The sequence below is a fragment of the Plasmodium brasilianum genome, chromosome 5 (assembly GCF_023973825.1).
Source record: "Plasmodium brasilianum strain Bolivian I chromosome 5, whole genome shotgun sequence".
In the NCBI taxonomy this organism is placed as follows: domain Eukaryota; phylum Apicomplexa; class Aconoidasida; order Haemosporida; family Plasmodiidae; genus Plasmodium; species Plasmodium brasilianum.
This window is the reverse complement of record NC_090118.1, coordinates 428,444-448,224: the sequence shown is the minus strand read 5'-3', so window position 1 is coordinate 448,224 and position 19,781 is coordinate 428,444. Positions and strand designations below refer to the sequence as shown.

Sequence of the window (19,781 nt, the reverse complement as noted above, 5' to 3'; positions counted from 1 at the left end):
TATAATTTTTTTTTGTATACCTTTTTTTGCATATTTTTTTATACTTTTTCTGTGCTTTTTTTTTTTATACTTTTTTCGTAATATTTTTTTTTGTAATATTTCTTTTTATACGTTTTTGCCTTTATATCTTTTAGCTTCTATTATTATGTGTTGTTATTTTATTTTACTTATACTTTTGTGAGCATAAATAATACATATTACATGTTACTACTCATTGTTTAAAAATATATGTACGCTATTCTTTTATATTTATTATTTTTTATGTGCTATGTAACGGTAATAAATTATCTGCACAATTATCTTCATTTTATATTCATTGTAACCATACTAAAGTAATTTTAAAACCTATATTGCTATTTTTTTTTTTTTTTTTTTTAACTTTATATATATTTATCATATTCTTTCATATTGTGATATGTTTTCTTATTTTGCCAATTTGTTTACATTTTGTTGTTTTACTATTATATTGCATATTGCTTTTTTTTTTTATTATTTTATTTTAATTTAATTTTTTTTTTATTTCATTTTAAATCTGTTTTAATGGTGTTGCAAAAAAAAAAAAAAAAAAATAGAAAAATGAAAAAATGGTAAAATGAAATATAAAGAGTAACATAACTGTAGACATAAAGGAAAGAGATACTATTTTACTAATATGTTTGAAGCTCAATAAGGTACTTTTAATGTACCACTTTTATCCGGCTGCGTGATATTCCAATTTTTCTTATTTACGTTTTTGTTCGTTCATTTTGGATGTGTAGCTTTTTTATTTATAACGATGTGGAAAAATAAGAAAAAAATTATATTTCATTTTTTGCGCAGAATTTGAAATTATATCAGTGAGTTATTCCTTTTAAAAAAGAAAATTAGAAAAGATAAAAGTAAGGAAAAAGGATGTTACATTGAAGTAACACAAATTTTTATATATTCGTGTGGATTATTAGAACTTTATCACCGTTTGGCCTTTTTTGAGATTAATGTATATACAAGTTTTATAGGTACGTGTATCTATGTAATGCTTACATACATACACTTATATGTTTATATGCATAGCGTCACTTTGTTTTTTTATTGAATGGTAAGAACAATTAAACAAGCTCCTATACGCATGGTTTTACATTTTCTCAATTAATATTATTATTATAAATTTTGTCCTATATTCAAAACATTCCTATTTATTTTATATATTTATTATTTTTTTTTTTTTTTATCATATGTTGCATACCTTTTGATATATGCTGACCAACGCTATGTCGAAAACTTGTGCACCCACTGCTCACAGTGCAGAATAGAACAATAAGTATAAAGAGTAAAAAATAAAAAAAAGGAAAAAAAAATAAAAAAAAATAATAAAATAATAACAAAAAAAAAGAGACAAAAGTAAAGAGACAAAAGATAAATATGAAAGAGTGATATATAAATCGTAAAAAAGAAGGAGTACTACTTCATTGCAGCTTCATTACTACTTCATTGCAGCTTCATTACTACTTCATTGCAGCTTCATTACTACTTCACTGCAGCTTCATTACTACTTCATTGCAGCTTCATTACTACTTCATTGCAGCTTCATTACTGTTTCATTGCCGCTGTACCACTGATGCAAGAATGTTGTTCATACAGCTTTACGTATAGTTGAGCTTGTTTAAAAAAGGTGTGCCACTTGTCGTGCTTTAACATGTCAAGAGCATTGAAACTAAAAGAATGTATATTATGGGCGTATGCTTATAGATATACGTACATGTATATATATACCTACATGTATATATATACGTATTGTGCTGCCTTTTTTAAAGATAAAATGACGAGAAGCATAATCTGTTCCATTTGTTACTATAAAATGCACATGTAATTGTTTGCTCTATTTTTCTTATTTTGTATAAGTATTTTACTTCTTAACATGGTCTGAATAAAATATTGTATTTTTACCAATCCCTTAACAGTTTGCAGATTAATGCCCCACATACCTATCATATATCTCTCACGTTATTCCTACTTTTATGAAAAATAACTGGCAATTTTTTTTTCCTCTTTTTTGTTCATCTAAAAAAAGGGATTATCATTTAAGGGGGTCAGGAATGCATAATATTGCTCAATGGGTAAAATATTATACGCCCAACTACTAAACTACTCTATGATAATTATACATAATAATTATAAATCTCTGCCGCGTGAAGCTGTGTTAGCATATGGTGGGAAATTTAAAGTGTTCATTTGTAAATTTGAAAATTTGAAAATTTGAAATATTTTACCCATCTTTGCAGTGTACTTTTTTTTTTTTTTTCTGTCTTTTGCGCGATTTCTAAGATAGAAAAAAAAAAAAAAAAAAAAGAAAAGAAGGAAAAACGGGACAAAAAAAGAGTTAATTATGGTACAAAAAAGAAAGTCAAATAGGGGGGAAATTAAAAGAAAAGCAATTTATTTTCCAGCCCCGCACTCATTAGACCTAAAAAGGAATATGTACATTCAAGTACTTTTACTCAATTGTTTTCTTTGTCCTCTGTTATATAACCCCGTGTATACTTCATCACAGGATAGAGATCGAAATAATTATAAGAGGAAAAGATGAGTTACTTATTAGACGATAAGAAGATTATATTGAAAGAATTGTTATCTAAAAATGAAAATATAAAGGTTAAAGCAAGCTTACGAACTTGAATACTTGCACTCACACACACACATTCACAAATACACTAACATATTTATATGCATAAATACATATGTATGTACATATGTGGGCACTTAACTGTGTATTATGCTCCGCGAGGCGTTCTATCATACCACGGGATGATAAATACATATACAGAGCAAATAAAACTACAATGTAGAAGGAGCAAAAAATATGAAGAGTAATAGTAGTAATGATGGTAGTAATGATTGTAATATAATATGTAATGGTTAGAAATACACAGCCTATTAAAATTAAAAAGAAAAGGTACATGGGCTTATCACTGTATTATTACAGCTAATATGGCTCCATAATGCAACAATGATACATCATATATTAAGGAGCGCCGTATGATAGTAGGAGTATATTTATTTTTTATTTTATATATAATTTTTTTTTTTTTTTTTTTTTTTTTTTTCTCTAACACGTGCACTCATTAAATCCTCTCATCTACACCTCTTTGCATCATTACAGCATGAAAACGAATATTTAGAACTGGAAAATAGAGCTTTTTTACTACTAATTGAAAAATATGAAGAGAGAAAAAAATTTATAAAAATACTTGAATATATTCATTATGTGTGTACAAGTTTATATGACAAGGAACAGAATTTTAATTATAATATTCTGCATACCGAATTCTTAAGAGAATTGAAAAGTTTACTAGATGACTGTATATCAAAATATAGAAACATTTTAAAAAGTATATTAACAAAGAGAGATGATGAATATTTGAGTATTTCTCAGGGTGCGCTCCCTCGAATGAACAACTATAAAGAGAAAAAGTCGAGACCAAAAGAAGGTATATATGACGTAAATATAGAGGATATTATTACTCACAAAAGGGATGAAACTACTTATATAAAAGAAGAAAATGAAGCGGATGGAACAAATGGAGCGGATGGAGCAAATGGAGCGGATGAAGCATATGAAGTAATTGATAACAGTTTTGCTGATTCCTCTAGGAAGAGTAGCATGAACTGTACAGAAAATCGTCTACAAAATGAAGCAGAGAAGGGTAATTTGATGTGTCCTACCAATGGCCAAAAACAGCAACATGTTCCCAAGGAAATAGAACATAATAAAGGTCAAATAAGTAAGTAAAGTAACTACATGAATGGGAAAATATAAATAAAAGGAGGAATAAACCAATGAACACCAAGTCGTTGCAGCCATAGTCATCACTACCGTTACAGCTATCGCTACCTCTACCGCTAACATTATGGCTTTCCTTTTTTTGTTTACCCCTTTTTACAAAGACAGCGAAGCAGAAAAGGACAATGATTGCAATACACTAAGTCTAATTAAGGAAAAAAATATTTGCTTGCACTGGAGCAAGGAGGAGTCGAAGGAAGAATTTTACTCGGTCCAGAGTTTTAAGCGGCATGAAAGCACAGACGGTAAAATGGTCTTAAAAAATATGAGCAGTAAAAGAATGAAATTATGCACTTTTGAGTAAATTTACGACTTCATATTTACTAGTTAACATTCACCAACTTAATTTCCCCCACTACTTATACTTCAACTACTACTTCTTCTACTTCTACTACTACTTCTTCTTCTACTTCTACTACTACTTCTTCTTCTACTTCTTCTTCTACTTCTACTACTACTTCTTCTTCTACTTCTTCTACTACTTCTTCTTCTACTTCTTCTACTACTACTACTTCCATATTTTTTTTTTCTCCCCCCTCCCTTATCCGTAGAACAAGAAATTTGTCTAAACTTAATAGAAAAGCAGCAGCTAACATTGAACGAGATTGAAAAGCTAAAAAACGAAATAAAGAAAGTAACGATATATTTTGAAAATACAAAAATGTTAGTAGGTTCAATACTATGTCAGAGTAAGATTTTTTTATTTGAGTTAGACGAAGAAATGAAAAATTATAAGATAATGAAAGAAAAAATAAAAAAAGATAATTTATTAATGAAAAAGAGTAGTGCTATAAATGATATTTACAATGCAATAATAAATAAACAAAAAAACAAAATTGAAGAAGCACAAAAAACTAATCTAACATTGCTAAATTTGTATAAAAAAAAGTTTTCTAATATTAACTATATTATATCAATTAATGAAAATATAAATAGTGTTGACTTTCTTTATTTAAATGTTTTGATATATAATAAAAAGATAAATTATGACAGGCTAATGAAGGAACACGAGAGGAACTACTCCCACTTGAGTAGGGAACGAACTGGGCCCAACAACCCAAACATGGCAGCATACGCATATATATGTGTAGTTACATATATGAGCAGTTACATATATGTGTAGTTACATATATGCGCAGTTACATATATGTGTAGTTATATATATGAGTAGTTATGTATGTACACACAGCTCTACATGCACACATTCCCCCTCCTTCTTTGTCCACACTAAGGAAAACTGCTGAACGAGCTAAGTAGCACACATAAGAAGATCATCGAAAATGAACATAGAGAAAGGGAAATAATAGAAAGTATTGAAAAAAATAACTACGCATTAAATGATATGGATGCTTTAATTATTGAAATTAGTAGCCAAATAGATAGCACCAATGATACATCAAACAGGTATTAATAGACGCCTTAAAGGGAAAACAAATTATTTTGCTCGCGTAATGCATATGTAACAATTTATATATATATATATATATACGTATGTGTATATGTATATGTGCGTATTTGTATGTTCACGCACATAGGGACATACTTTTTTCCCCCTATTAACAGGATCAACCAATATGAACATGTGGATGTTCTCAACAGCTGTTCCGTCATAGAATGCATTCAATTAAACAAAGATATTGTAATTAATGCATTTTTATACATATATATATATATATATATATATATATATATGTCTGTTTAATGAGATAACACTAATTTTGCGTTCACTACGTCGTTCATTATTTTACGTATAATTTTATTCATTTATTTATATATATATTTATCTGTTCGCTTATTTTACTTTTTTTCCCTCGTTTATAGTACAACGTCGAAAAAAAAATAAAGTCCTATCAAAGAAAAATTGATATTATACAAAACATCAAAATGAAAAAGTAAAGAAGAGAAAAGAAATGATCAAATGATTAAAATTAAATTGTGTCGTCATAGGAATTTCCCCCAATTCTTACTCAAACTACTTCAACGGTTAGTGCGTCGTTTCTCTGTTTTTCTGTTATCTGAATGGGCAAAAGGAAATAAAAAAAAAAAAAAAAAAAAAAAAAAAAAAAAAACTTATATCCTTCACTGCCATATGATTGTATACCCACCCACATATACATATATATATATATATATATATATATACATATACACACGTACATACATTTATTTACTGCGCATATATGCGGAGGGTAAATATGAAAAGGCATTTTGGACATTTGTTTATGTGCAAGGATACATTTCAAAAATGTACTTTTTCTTTTTTTTTTTCCTACTGTCTCATTGTCTACAACTTTTAGTTGAGGCAACTTTTTCAAAATGACTAGTTTCATGTACTCCTGTGCATTAAAAAAGATTAAAAAATGAGCAACATGGATATAAAAGCATAGTTGAAATTGCGGTAGAGTATGGCGAAACAGGATCAGCAAAAAAAGAAAAAGGAAAAAATAAAAGACAAAGGATAAAAAATAAATGATAACGGATAAAAAAATAAAAGATATAGGATAAAAAAATAAAAGATATAGGATAAAAAATAAAAGATATAGGATAAAAAAATAAAAGATATAGGATAAAAAATAAAAGATATAGGATAAAAAAATAAAAGATATAGGATAAAAAATAAAAGATATAGGATAAAAAAATAAAAGATATAGGATAAAAAAATAAAAGATATAGGATAAAAGAAACTACGTTAGTTTTTCCATCATATATTGGGTTTCCCTTAAGCCCTAATTCCGCCAATTCAGGCAAAGCGCTCTATAAGAAAAAAAAAAAAAAAAGTATACAATAATTACATCAACATGAACAAATTAACTTGAACAGGTCAGAAGAAAAGCATGAAGAAAAGGATCGACTAGTTTATCCTTACCAACTTGTCTATTTCCTCAGTGCTCTTTATTTTATTATGAAATAAGTAAAGGACCTGCAGTTTTTTTAAGGACTGTAAATTATCTAACTTGTCAATACTATTATAAGACATCCATAGTTGTTTTAACGTTCCACTTATATCTTCAAGAAACTGAAATTTTTTTATGCAATTTCTTCCAAGTGACAATATCTCTATATTTTCTGTTTTTATAAAAGTAAAAATTCCTTATTTGGGGGGGTAAGATATTACCACATTGTGCGTGTGTACATATATAAATGTACTTATGTACGTATGTGTGGACTCATGAACATGCGTACGTATGTGTGGACTAATGAACATGCGTACGTATGCACATAAATGCACATGTTCAAGCACATATGCACTTGTACATAAAAGCGGAAACCCATAGTGCACATTTATTACTCAAACCAGACATCGGTATTAACTTCTCAATTCGATTCGTCGATAAGGACAAACGCTTACATTTTTTTAATGTGTTTATACTGTTGTCTAATTTTTCTATCAAGGGTATATGACAAATAAAGCTAACCTCTTCTTCTTCTTTTATTATTTTTCCTGTACCGGTAAGGAAAAAAAACAAAAAAAAAAAAGTTGTGCTTAAAGGGAATTACATTTTTTTTTTTTTCTTTTGTTTTTTTTCTAGATGTTTTAAATATTCCCTTTTTTTCTGTTTATTTTTTTATTGTAGTATTTTTTTTTTTACCATTTTTCTGCTCCCAGTTTTTTATGCATTGAGATAGGGTTACTTCTTTAGCCATCGCTATGTTCGCTTATTAATCTTTTTATAAAATGTTCAATTTGGTTCAATTTCAATTTAGTTCAATTTCAATTTAGTTCAATTTCAATTTAGTTCAATTTCAATTTAATTCAATTTCAATTTAGTTCAATTTCAATTTAGTTCAATTTCAATTTAATTTAATCTTTTTTTCTTTTTCTGATAAAGTTTTGCACACGTAGTATATATAATCTATAGAATGTACAAGGGAAGAAAGAACGCAGCTCCTGTTTACATAAAAAATGCAGAAATTTCTTCTATATTAGATTTCTTATTCTTTTTTCTTTCCATGTACACCTAAGACACATATAAAAATGTGTATGCATATGATCGTGTGATAATATGTATAATTATCGGAATGTCCAAAAAGGTGAAGTCGCTTTTACCTGCTCCTAAAATGAGAACAAAGAAATGTTAGGAATGCCTTGTTATTTCCTTTTTTTTTAATTATTTTTATGTACATATGTATAAAGAGGGTTTCCGTCATTTTGTTTTGCTAATTCGTTTTGTTATTTCGTATTTTTTTTTTTTTTTTTTTTTTTTAATATAAATTCTTTTCTGTCTATCGACATTATTTCCTTTGGATTCAAAATTAATGCGTTATTGTATGCTTAATTATAGCTCCAATTTTTTTTCTCAAATATTTTTTGAAAAAAAAAAAAAAAAGGCTTCAAAAAATATACTGTTATCTTTTTTGTTTATTTATCTTTTAAAATAGGAATATTAATGTTAAATAACAATGAAACTTTTTTTTTTTTTTTTTTTTTTTTTTTTTGTGTTTTCTCCACATAAAATAGTATATGGGTAATATGTAATTATTATATTGTTATACTGTTACTCTTTTGTTGTTTCCTTTTCTTTTGCTTCCTTAAAATTGATTATATACGCAAAAAATGTTAATACGTTTATCAAAAAAAAAAAAAAAAGAAGCAATAACTCCTAAAAGAATAAAACAAGAAATAGTCAAAAGGATAAAATCAAACTTGTGCACATGCTGTCATTTACCCTTATAGCTTATTTATAAAAAAAGAAACAAACTTAAAGAGTGAAAATGTGTAAATGTGTAAATGTGAAAATGCAGTTGGCACCTTTGCACTTAACCATTTACAGCAAATCGAAAGAATGATACAGGATTTACAAATCTTTTCCTTTAAAATAAGTTGGGATGAAAAAAAAAGGAAAAACAAATATATAACAAATTTTATTTTTCTTCATATAAGTGAGAAATGATGTAACTGAAATGGGTAAGGTATCTTTATATTTACCCCCTTTTCCCAAATTTGCGCATCAAATGTATTTATACATAAATTTCTTTACAAGTACATAGTAAAGGTATTCTAGGTGAATTCAATCACAGGCGCCTTATTCGCGTTTTATCATGTAGTAGAGCTCCTCTGAAAATTTTTAAACATATTAACCAAGCCATACACATATACATGCAGACATATACGCATATCTGCAAACATACATCCATACACACATACATACATGCATGCATAATGATCTCTTCCATTTTTTCTCAGTAATGCGCCTAGAAAAATACCTCTGAACGATTTAACTAAACCATCCCTTTTAAATACGATTCATTATCTACAGTTCATTATGTTATTGTAACACATTCGTTTTATATCAATGTTTACATATATGTATATGTATGCCTAAGTGCTAACTAAAGGTGCATAGAAATATTGAACTATCTTTTTTTTCCTTTTTTTTTTTTTTTTTTCTATAATAAAAACTTGTTGTAAGAGGGTACTTCCTCTCTCTAATGTTAATACTTTTCTTATAATTTACAATATTGAACAGTTCCCACAATTTCCTTTATTTTGTTCCTTTGTCGTAATTATATATATATATATATATATATATATACATGTATACTATTTTTTTTTTTTTTTTTAAAAAAGTGGTATCACCTCAGCATTAAATTTTTATTAACATATTCATATTTTTTTATTACATGTTTCATATGTGCGTGTTTTATTATTACTTGCTTCATTTTACGTGTTACGTATTGTTCACTACAATTTTGTACCATAATGTGTAAAAAAGTGTTGTTATTATTAGTTTATTACTATTGTTATTACTATTGTTATTACTATTGTTATTACTATTGTTATTACTATTGTTATTACTATTGTTATTACTATTGTTATTACTATTGTTATTACTATTGTTATTACTATTGTTATTACTATTATTATTACTATTAGTATACTCTTAGTATTACTATTAGTAATACTATTACAATTTCAATTACAGTTTCAATTACAATTACAATTACAATTTAAATTACAATTACAATTTCAATTACAGTTACAATTTCAATTACAATTTCAATTACAATTATTATTATATTTTTTTGTAGTGTTGTATGATTCCTTCTTTATCGTATTGTATGTTCAAAGAGAAAATAAAAACGAATACTATTTTTTTGTTTTGTTTATTATCACTTGAAGAGTACACATATACATGTACATATATATACATACATACGTACATAAATGCGTGCATACGTACGTGTACATTAATATTCTTAGTGTACACCTACGTTTTTAATTGCTTAATTTATTTAAATTGTAGGGGCCCAAAATTAAAACAGACTATTTCAGTAATTAGCTATTTTAACTGAACATTACGCGTTTAAATGTGTATATATGTATGTATATATGTATGTATGTATGTATATATGTATGTATATATGTATGTATATATGTATGTATATATGTATGTATATATGTATGTATATATGTATGTATATATGTATGTATATATGTATGTATATATGTATGTATATATGTATGTATATATATATGTATGTATGTATGTATGTGTGGTGGTTTAATTTTGGTAAAGGTGAAATTCTAAATTTTAAAAAAATAATAAAAATTAACTGTATTTCTAATAATTTATTTTTATTTTTTTCTATTTTATTTTATTTATTTATTTATTTTTTTTTTTTTGTATATTAAGTAAAGGGGAGATTATAACATTATCAGAACTGATACTTTGCCCAGCTTTGTTTTTGTTTGTTTTTTTTTTTTTTTTTTTCATTTTGAAAAAAATATCTAAAATAGTAAAAAATTATAGCTACATATCATTTTATTTCGTTATGTTCGTAAAATTTAATTTGTGTAGTGTACGTTCACTCACACATAAGTAACCCATCCATAATATTTCAGCAATACGTCAATAATGCATACATAATACGTACAAGCAAAATACGCACATAATAAACTATTAATAAACGGATTTATATAAAGAGAAAAAAGAAAAGGAGTGAATTACCTTGAAGCATACTTTACATCAAAATCATTTTGATGAATAAAAGGCTAACACATTTTAAGGAAATAAAATGCTTTTTATAAATGACGTTCTTCTTTAGTATGTATAATAACATTTAAAAAAAAAAAATATATAAAAATAATCAAAAGAAGTGAACAAAAAAGAAGAAGAAATCGAACTTGCCTAGTTGCTAGGGTCGCTATAACACTGGCAGGAACAGCCGAACAAGTTGAACAGCTTCAATAACTGCAGGGGAGCGAACCGTTGCTAGGTAGATAAGGATAAGTAAAGGAAGGAGAAAAAACAAATTTGTAAATGGTATAGGAAGTATATCCACACAAGAGACTATTAAAGGAAGAGGCATCTTTCAGTAACAGGAAAAAGAAAGAAGTTAATCAGTAATATATGCAGAGTAGTAATATATGCAGAATAGTAATATATGCAACGTAGTAATATATGCAGAGTAGTAATATATGCAGAGTAGTAATATATGCAGAGTAGTAATATATGCAACGTAGTAATATATACAACGTAGTAATATATGCAACGTAGTAGCATAATCAAAGTAATCGTATAAGCCAACGAAAGGGGCGAAGGTGCGAGCACGCAATCTTACCAACAAGGTTGTATATATATATATATATATATATATGTATGTGTGTATTTATGTATGTATGTATGAACGGAAAACAAAATGGACATACATCTTCAAGAAAGTCAAACGGGAATTAGGTTTAGTTGGAATTTATGGCCTCCAACAAAAAACGAAGCGGCAAAAATTGAAGTGCCCTTAGGATGTTTATATACAGTTTTAAAAAGAACAGATGATAATAGTGTTAAATTAGTAGAGTATGAACCATTGAAATGTAAAACAAGTAATTGTATTTTAAATCCCTACTGTAATATCGATTTTAGGAATAAAACATGGACTTGCCCCTTTTCAAATATAAAAAACCCCTTCCCCTTACATTATGCTGAGCATATATCGGAAAAGGTACTCCTGATATAAGTTGCCCGCGCCTTCATTTAGATGGGGTGTGTACATGCAACACGTACATACGTATATGCCCATGCATGTATACACTTCATAACGCACTTATGTATGTATATGCAAATGTATACATTGGATCCTCCTCTTCCTCAACTTTTTTTTTTTTTTTTTCATACGCAGAACCTTCCAGCAGATGTAATGTACTCCAACATAGAATACATCCAACCGTCAAACGTGGGAGATATACCACCTCCAACTTTTTTGTTTGTGATTGATACATGTTTATTAGAAGAGGAGTTAGAGCAACTAAAAGATTCTATACAGCAGTGTATTAGTTTAATGCCAGGTGATGCATACATAGGAATCATAACATTTGGAAATATGTGTTACGTGCATGAAATAGGTTTTCATGATTGTTTAAAATCGTATGTATTTAAAGGAAGTAAAGATATAACAGCACAAGATTTACAAAAACAATTAAATTTAGGGAGTCGGAATGATCCACGTAGTTCAACAACATCTACATCAGCTCGAAGATTTTTACAACCAGTCAGTGAGTGTGAATATAATATTAATATGTTATTAGAAGATATACAGAAAGATAATTGGCCTACTCCTCCTGATCAAAGAGCAAAGAGATGTACTGGCGTAGCATTAAGTGTAGCTATAGGATTACTAGAATGCTGTTGTAATCAGTTAAGTGGTAGAATAATGATGTTTATTGGAGGTGCAGATACAACATCCCCTGGAAAAATTGTAGATACTGCTTTAAGTGAATCACTTAGACATCATTTAGATTTACAAAAAGAAAATACGAATGCTAGGCATGTTAAAAAAGCATTAAAATATTATATATCTCTAGCAAATAGAGCAGTAGCATCTGGACATGCTATAGATATTTTTGCCTGTTCATTAGATCAAATAGGTTTATACGAGATGAAAGTATGCTGTGAGAAGACAAATGGATTTATGGTAATGGCAGATTCGTTTTCTATGAATGTATTTAAAGATTCTTTTAAAAAAATATTTGAAACAGATTCAACAGGTTATATAAAACATGGATATAATGCAAAATTGACCATCATATGTTCAAAGGAATTTCGTGTTTGTGGTGCTATAGGTGCATGCTCAAGTAATAAAAAAATAGCTAATTATGTATCTGATACATGTGTAGGTGAAGGAGGAACATGTGAATGGACAATATGTGCTTTAGATAGACAATCAACGATAGCTTTTTATTTCGAAATAGTAAATCAAAATATTTCTTCCCTACCACCAGATAGACAAGCGTATATACAATTCCAAACGTTATATCAACATCCAAGTGGTAGGAGAAGATTACGTGTAACAACAATATCTTACAGATTTGCAGAAGCAAATATTGCAGAAATTTCACAAGGATTTGATCAAGAAACTGCTGCTGTAATTATGGCTAGATTTGCAGTTTTAAAAGCAGAAACAGATGAACCTATTGATGTTTTAAGATGGTTAGATAGAAAACTAATACGACTAGTAAGTACTTTTGCTGATTATCAAAAAGATGACGTTAATTCTTTTCATTTATCACCAGAATTTTCTATTTATCCTCAATTTATGTATCATTTAAGAAGATCCCATTTTTTACAAACATTTAATGCTAGTCCTGATGAAACAGCATATTATCGTTCTATACTGTTAAGAGAAAATGTAATGAATTCATTAATAATGATTCAACCAGCTTTACTGCAATATTCTTTTGATTCCCAAACACCAATACCTGTCTTACTAGATGCACAATCATTAAAAGCAAATGTTATTCTTTTACTAGATTCATATTTCCATGTTGTTGTATGGTATGGTGAAATGATTTACCAATGGAGGGAACAAGGATTTCATGATAAACCTGAGTATGAACATTTTAGACAATTACTCAATGCACCACATGAAGATGCTAAGTCTATTTTAGAAGATAGATTTCCTATACCTAAATTTGTTCTTTGTAATAGTGGTGGTAGTCAAAGTAGGTTTCTCCTAGCTAAGGTTAACCCATCTACCACACATAACTCCTTGAGTGGGAGCACGTTCGGCACGTCCAGTAGTGAATCGTACATAATTAACACGGATGATGTTTCTCTCAAAATTTTTATGGATCACCTGGTAAAGCTGGCTGTCCAGACATAGATTACTTCCAAGGAGCAGTAGTGGTGTGGGAGTTTGCATAACGTAGTGAGAGTATGGATTTTTTCATTATCAATTACATACATGAGTTATTCCAGTATACACTGCAGACATAGGTGTGATGGACCCCTTTGCTTCCATGTTCTTTGATATACTGAACATGTCGAATGCCCTTTGCCATTTTACCCCCATGGGATGATGATGGTGGAAGGCATGGAGAAGTGTGGAAGAATGAGAAGTATATTACTACAAAAGAAGAAATAACGTTAACTTCCTCGTTTTTATTATCATCATTTGGCTAGTATGAAGGCAGATATTATTTCGTATGCATGTAGATGCATGCATGAGTGGGTTCTTGAGAACATATTGTTGAAGCCATATTTTTGCTGAATTTGAAGCGAAGGAAAGACGTTGACCAAGCTTACTTCCACATGTAATACATGTACATATGTAAATGTATGTGCACCCTCCGCCCCCTTCTCTGGGTTTCTCATACCTTTTTTTTTTTTTTTTTTTTTTTTTTTCTGCATACACTGTTTTAAACCTCTTTTTTTATGACATATATTTCAATACAAAAAAAATATACTAGGTATGTGAGAAATAATTTTTCGTAACAAATGGAGCCTTTTTTTTTTTTTTTTTTTTTTTTTATTTGTACTTTTAATGTATGTGTGTATGCCTGTGGTAAACATTTGAATATTTCAAAAATTCGCATTTTTTATTTTTTTTTTTTTTACAATACATATATATATATATATCCCTTTACTCATCGTAATTATTAAACATTAAATTAAATTAAATTATATATGTGTCAATTGGACGTCAGTTCTAAGCCGCTTCTATGGCACTACTAATCCAATTCTACACCCCTTTTGCGAGTCTTTTAAATTAATATTTCTTTTTAAGTATAGACAAACGCATGAATTGATACTTGTGACGATGATATACGTGTTGACGCACGGGTACTCGTATGTGCAGGTGCTCCGAGAAAACATATTACACCAATTCCGCGGTAACATGTACTAATTGTTCCAAAACTCGCTATATGCTACCATTGCATTCTATTATATATATGTATATGTGAACATGCGCAAAAAAAATAGAAAACAAAAAACTAAAAATGTATATACATAAGTGAGGATGGACAATTGTATCGGTACAACCATAAAGGGGTTACCTCTTAAGGAGCTCATTAACATACCAATTCAAGTTAGCGATGTTTAGCATAAAAGCAACTCTTGGCATTTACTTTTTTATACCAAAGATGTCTCAAATGGCACACCGTTATGTACTGTTACATACTGCTACTTAGTGTTACTTGTCGTAACTTACCACGTTTTCATAAAATGTATTTTTGCTAAAATGTAATAAATTTGAGACTTTTCCGTGGCCTAAAGACAAAACTTATTTTTATTGCAAAAATTGCCTGAACAGTTCATATATTTTTTTTTTTTTTTTTTGACATTTCATTTTTCCCTTATATACTAATAAAAAATTGTAGTGGTATTTTGAAATTCGTAAATTTGATAGAGATATGAGACGAACTATATGCAAAAACAGTAAAATGCTTAAAAAGAAAAGAAACTAGTACAAAAATATTACAATATTGACAATGTTTTGCAGTATGGCATATATGTTCCTTAGGTTGTTTAACACACATAGGAATTTTTATTTTTTGTAAGAATTTCAAAAGAGAAAGACTTTTTATTTCGTTATAAAAATATAGCAATAAAAATAATAGTACAAGAAGCTACGCAATTAGGCGAAATAGGCAGTGGAGGGGTAAGTCATCATACTTTAAAAAAATAAAATATACATAAGTACGCAGCCACGTGTTTGCGCCTGTGTACATGTGCGCGTGTATGGGCTCATATACTTGTACATAAAAAGGACTAGTGTATTGCCACCTTTCTATGAGTTTATTAGAAATGGAATTGGGCGTAGCAAATTAATACCGTAGTTGGATGAGACACTAAAGTTAAGAGTGGAAAGAAGAAATGAATAAACTGGATGGAAGATTTTAAGAGTGAACATAAAGAACAAAACAAAAAAAAAAAAATATATTAAAACAAGTTAGAATAAAACAAATTAGAATAAGATAAATTAGAATAAAACAGATCAAAATAAAATAGATCAAAATAAAATAGATCAAAATAAAATAGATCAAAATAAAATAGATCAAAATAAAATAGATCAAAATAAAATAGATCAAAATAAAATAGATCAAAATAAAATAGATCAAAATAAAACAAATTAAAAAGAATAAAACACAATAAAACAAAAAAGAACACAATATAGCATAGTACATCACCACAGAAATCAATACAACAGAAAATATTTTTTATGGAAGCAAGAAGGGGAAATAAAAATAATACAACTGTACAAGAATAACAAAATGGGAGAATAACCCCTCTTTTTTTAAGAAATTTCTTTGGGTGCATTTTGCTCTAATGTGAATTATATTCATTGTGAGGAGTCGTTTAACTCTGATGATACCACTTACCGTTTTGTGCTGCCCTCTATTGCATCTGCTGGGTGCACTTTTTGTTTAGGTCGTTCTTCTTTCCGTAGTGGCTGCTCCTCTTTCCATAGTGGCTGCTCCTCTTTCCATAGTGGCTACTCCCCTTTGTGTAGTGGCTGCTCCTCTTTATGCAGCTTTTGTTCGTCCTCATTTTCGGTATCCTCATCGGAGGAGCTGTCAGAATGATGTTTTTCCCTTCGGTTGAACCTAGGTATGAGGGCTTTGCACTTTTCGCTTTCACTAAAAATTAGGAAGAGAATATATATAGCTGCAATAGCTCCTAAGATAAATGTAACAGTTATGTATATAAAATTCGTTCTTGCGGAATTACGTATTTTGGAACAGAAGAGATACTGAAACAAAGTCGAATGACAGTCAAAAGTCATAGCCAAGTAAGTGTTGATAGCAATTTCTTTTTTTTTTAAACTAATTAGCATGTTACAATCTATGGTAATAAAATCTGCCGTAACTATATTTATGTTAGGATTAGAATTACATAATTTATCAAAAGAGTTTTTCCATTTGTTTGAGTTGTAAATATCTTTAAAATAGCATGGTGTTTCATTAGCAGGGCAAGAACATGCTCTAATTTTTTCATTATACCTTTGAGCGTTTTCATAATTATACATATCAGTTACTTTACAATCTGTTAGCAAGTCAGTGTCGTTGTTAAGTACATTTTCATTTATTAAATCATTATCATCATCATCCAACTCTTTCATTGTATTTGCCTTTTCAATTTCTTTTAACGGTATAACAAATGGTGGGAGAAAATCTTTTTTATTTTGATTATTTAAGTTATGATCACAGTAAGGTAATTCGGAACAAAAATTAACGTCAATCAAGTTATTTCTATCATTAGCAACAAGACTACAAGATTTACCAGCATATAAAAAATTTTTCAGTAGAATTCTTTTTCTTGTTTTTAAAGCACTAGAATCGTAATTATTTTCTCTACATGTTTTAGTACAAGTTGTCCATTCAGACCAATTACTAAATTCACACTGCACATTTTTGTGTTTACATAAAACTAATCCTTTATTATGAGTATCTACATATGAACAATTATCATCAAAAAATTTGAAAATACGAACAAAGGTAAAATGATGAAATGCATTCATTTCATAGTACTTTTTGCAAACATCAAAAGAATAGAACTGAGCATTTTTATCATTACATAATAATTTTATATCTTCGCATCTATCTTTACATATATTTTTATTTTTTTCTTCTTTACTTTTTACACTATCACAATTCATATACTCATATAGATGTTTGTTATCCCAAAACTTTAATCCATTTTTGCAATAATTATATAAATTTTCTTCCGTTATCTTATTCATTTCAGTTTCTTTATTTTCTTCCTTACATTTCAATATGTTATACTCAGATAGAACTATAAATATATCTTTTGCATTTTTACTTTGCTTACCATCACATATCTCATTTCCAACAAGGTGATTAACAAAATTAGAATCATTTATATCGTTTATTGAACATGGCTGGGCATTCTCTTCACTACAATAACATGATTTACTACTGGAGTCTACCCATCTTGACAATTCGCTATCTCCATCCACATTTTCTCTTGCCTTATCTAAAAAGCATTTGAAATATTGTATTGTATTATTTTTCATGTAGCTCATTTCTGATTTCTCTAGGAACCCCTCGCCTTCATTCTCTTTCTGTCCTACTTGTTCCTCATCATTAGCACCGTTAGCACCATCGGCTGCATTTGCGGCATTCTGATCAATCTGATTGCCTTTATTTTCCTCCCTGCTTTTTCCTTTTTTCACGCCGACATTCTTGTGCTGATGGTTCCTTCCTCCCTGTAGTATCCTGTTCTTTCTTCCTCTATTATTAATAGCATGAACTAGAAAAAAGGTATAGATACCTTTGTGATAGACGTAACCACCACAATTAAATATAGCGTTTGATGATATGGCAAAAAAGGAGGTATCAAACATTTTATAAAAATTATCGTATATAATGCCAAGTAGATTATTTCTTAAGTTGTTCTCTACCTTTTTTTTTGAATTGCTCATATTAGTATAGATATTCATAGAAATATACTTTTTCATAATATTGCTTATGTTAAATTGTTTTTCCCTTTTTGCATATATATGTTCACACATGTTATGCGAACTTGATGAAAAAAAGAGAGGAAAGTCAACTGCATTGGATCTGGGTGCTCCCTCATCACGTGCAGCTTCGTCGGTGTAGTTTATTTCCGCGTAATTGGATTTTGGGTGGTTGACTTTTGAGTGGTTGACTTTTGAGTGGTTGACTTTTGAGTGGTTGGCTTTTGAGTGATTGACTTTTGGGTGGTTAACTTTTGGGTGGTTAACTTTTGGGTGGTTGACTTTTGAGTGATTGACTTTTGAGTGATTGACTTTTGAGTGGTTGACTTTTGGGTGGTTGACTTTTGAGTGATTGACTTTTGAGTGATTGACTTTTGAGAAAATATCTTCTACGTAGTTGACTTCTACATATTTAATTGTTTCGTTCTTCGCTGCTTCTTTCTTTTTTATGTTAATTCTTTTTTTGAGGCCCCCGGATGCAGTGTTCAGCAGGTTGAGCACCCCACTGTGAATTTTTGTTCCCCCCCGTACGCAACTTCCTCCACTTGTATGCAATTCTTGAAGCTTCGTTTGTACTAAAATGTTTGTTCTACATATATCAGTGGTAATTATATGATAGCTTATATAGAGAACAATTTTATAATAATCGACATAATTAATATGCTTACCACTAAATAATTTGCAAAGGAACATATCTTTACCCTTGAGCTTATTTGTATAAGAGCAAATGGGAATGTAGTGATCATCATTAGTATCGCCACTAGGATGAGCGTATATCTTTTTTTTTTTACAGCTAAATGAGGAAATTTCTGTACAATCATAATTTATACATTTGGTATAGAAAATGCTGAAAATATGGGGAAAAATAATTGATATAATTTCTTTTTTTTCTTTTCCATCATTCACATAAGGACTATTTGATTTTTTACTAATGGTAGAACTATAACATTGAGCTGTGTAGCATATGAAAGAGGATATTAGGAAAAAGAAAAAAAAATTTTTTAAAAGGCTGGGCATATACATTTTAGGATTATTAAAGTACAACAAAACTTGGGTAGGGCAACGATGTGCTGATAAATATGCTTTGCATTAGTTAATGGTATGACTACACGAGCCCGAATTTGTACCAAAAGAAAAGCAATTATGCACGTATTCAGGTGAGTGATAAGTAACAGTTTAAAAAAGTGCGCATGCGGGGGGATGTGTTGGCGTATGTCTAGGTATTCGTCTGAGTGTACGTAGAAACATACGCATGTGTGTATATGTA

At 29.0% G+C, this 19,781-nt stretch overlaps 7 protein-coding genes and 1 pseudogene across 8 annotated transcripts; 4 read left to right on the top strand and 4 right to left on the bottom strand.

Annotated features, from left to right (window-relative positions):
* Positions 1-2,559: 2,559 nt before the first annotated feature.
* Positions 2,560-4,121, top strand: MKS88_001362 (uncharacterized protein; the record flags this gene model as incomplete). The annotated part of the gene is made up of 3 exons (XM_067214281.1): positions 2,560-2,628; positions 3,137-3,758; positions 3,922-4,121. 3 exons carry the CDS (start codon positions 2,560-2,562, stop codon positions 4,119-4,121), a joined length of 891 nt encoding a protein of 296 aa, XP_067074732.1.
* Positions 4,122-4,176: 55 nt separating this feature from the next.
* On the bottom strand, positions 4,177-4,413 carry MKS88_001361 (uncharacterized protein; the record flags this gene model as incomplete). Its single annotated transcript, XM_067214280.1, has 1 exon — positions 4,177-4,413. One exon carries the CDS (start codon positions 4,411-4,413, stop codon positions 4,177-4,179), a length of 237 nt encoding a protein of 78 aa, XP_067074731.1.
* Positions 4,414-4,478: 65 nt separating this feature from the next.
* Positions 4,479-5,713, top strand: MKS88_001360 (uncharacterized protein; the record flags this gene model as incomplete). Its single annotated transcript, XM_067214279.1, has 4 exons — positions 4,479-4,848; positions 5,050-5,221; positions 5,381-5,456; positions 5,639-5,713. 4 exons carry the CDS (start codon positions 4,479-4,481, stop codon positions 5,711-5,713), a joined length of 693 nt encoding a protein of 230 aa, XP_067074730.1.
* Positions 5,714-5,784: 71 nt separating this feature from the next.
* On the bottom strand, positions 5,785-7,462 carry MKS88_001359 (dynein light chain 1; the record flags this gene model as incomplete). The annotated part of the gene is made up of 6 exons (XM_067214278.1): positions 5,785-5,832; positions 6,091-6,153; positions 6,506-6,571; positions 6,684-6,907; positions 7,113-7,259; positions 7,408-7,462. 6 exons carry the CDS (start codon positions 7,460-7,462, stop codon positions 5,785-5,787), a joined length of 603 nt encoding a protein of 200 aa, XP_067074729.1.
* Positions 7,463-9,486: 2,024 nt separating this feature from the next.
* On the bottom strand, positions 9,487-10,651 carry MKS88_001358 (uncharacterized protein; the record flags this gene model as incomplete). Its single annotated transcript, XM_067214277.1, has 2 exons — positions 9,487-9,685; positions 10,644-10,651. The coding sequence occupies 2 exons, from the start codon at positions 10,649-10,651 to the stop codon at positions 9,487-9,489; spliced, it is 207 nt and encodes a 68-aa protein (XP_067074728.1).
* An 807-nt stretch (positions 10,652-11,458) lies between these two features.
* MKS88_001357 (protein transport protein SEC23) lies at positions 11,459-13,915 on the top strand (the record flags this gene model as incomplete). The annotated part of the gene is made up of 2 exons (XM_067214275.1): positions 11,459-11,758; positions 11,936-13,915. The coding sequence occupies 2 exons, from the start codon at positions 11,459-11,461 to the stop codon at positions 13,913-13,915; spliced, it is 2,280 nt and encodes a 759-aa protein (XP_067074727.1).
* Positions 13,916-14,079: 164 nt separating this feature from the next.
* MKS88_001356 lies at positions 14,080-16,169 on the top strand (annotated as a pseudogene). The gene is made up of 3 exons: positions 14,080-14,213; positions 15,595-15,694; positions 16,020-16,166. Coding segments are annotated over exons 1-3 (381 nt in total).
* Positions 16,170-16,528: 359 nt separating this feature from the next.
* Positions 16,529-19,537, bottom strand: MKS88_001355 (thrombospondin-related protein 1; the record flags this gene model as incomplete). The annotated part of the gene is made up of 1 exon (XM_067214274.1): positions 16,529-19,537. The coding sequence occupies one exon, from the start codon at positions 19,535-19,537 to the stop codon at positions 16,529-16,531; it is 3,009 nt and encodes a 1,002-aa protein (XP_067074726.1).
* Positions 19,538-19,781: the final 244 nt, after the last annotated feature.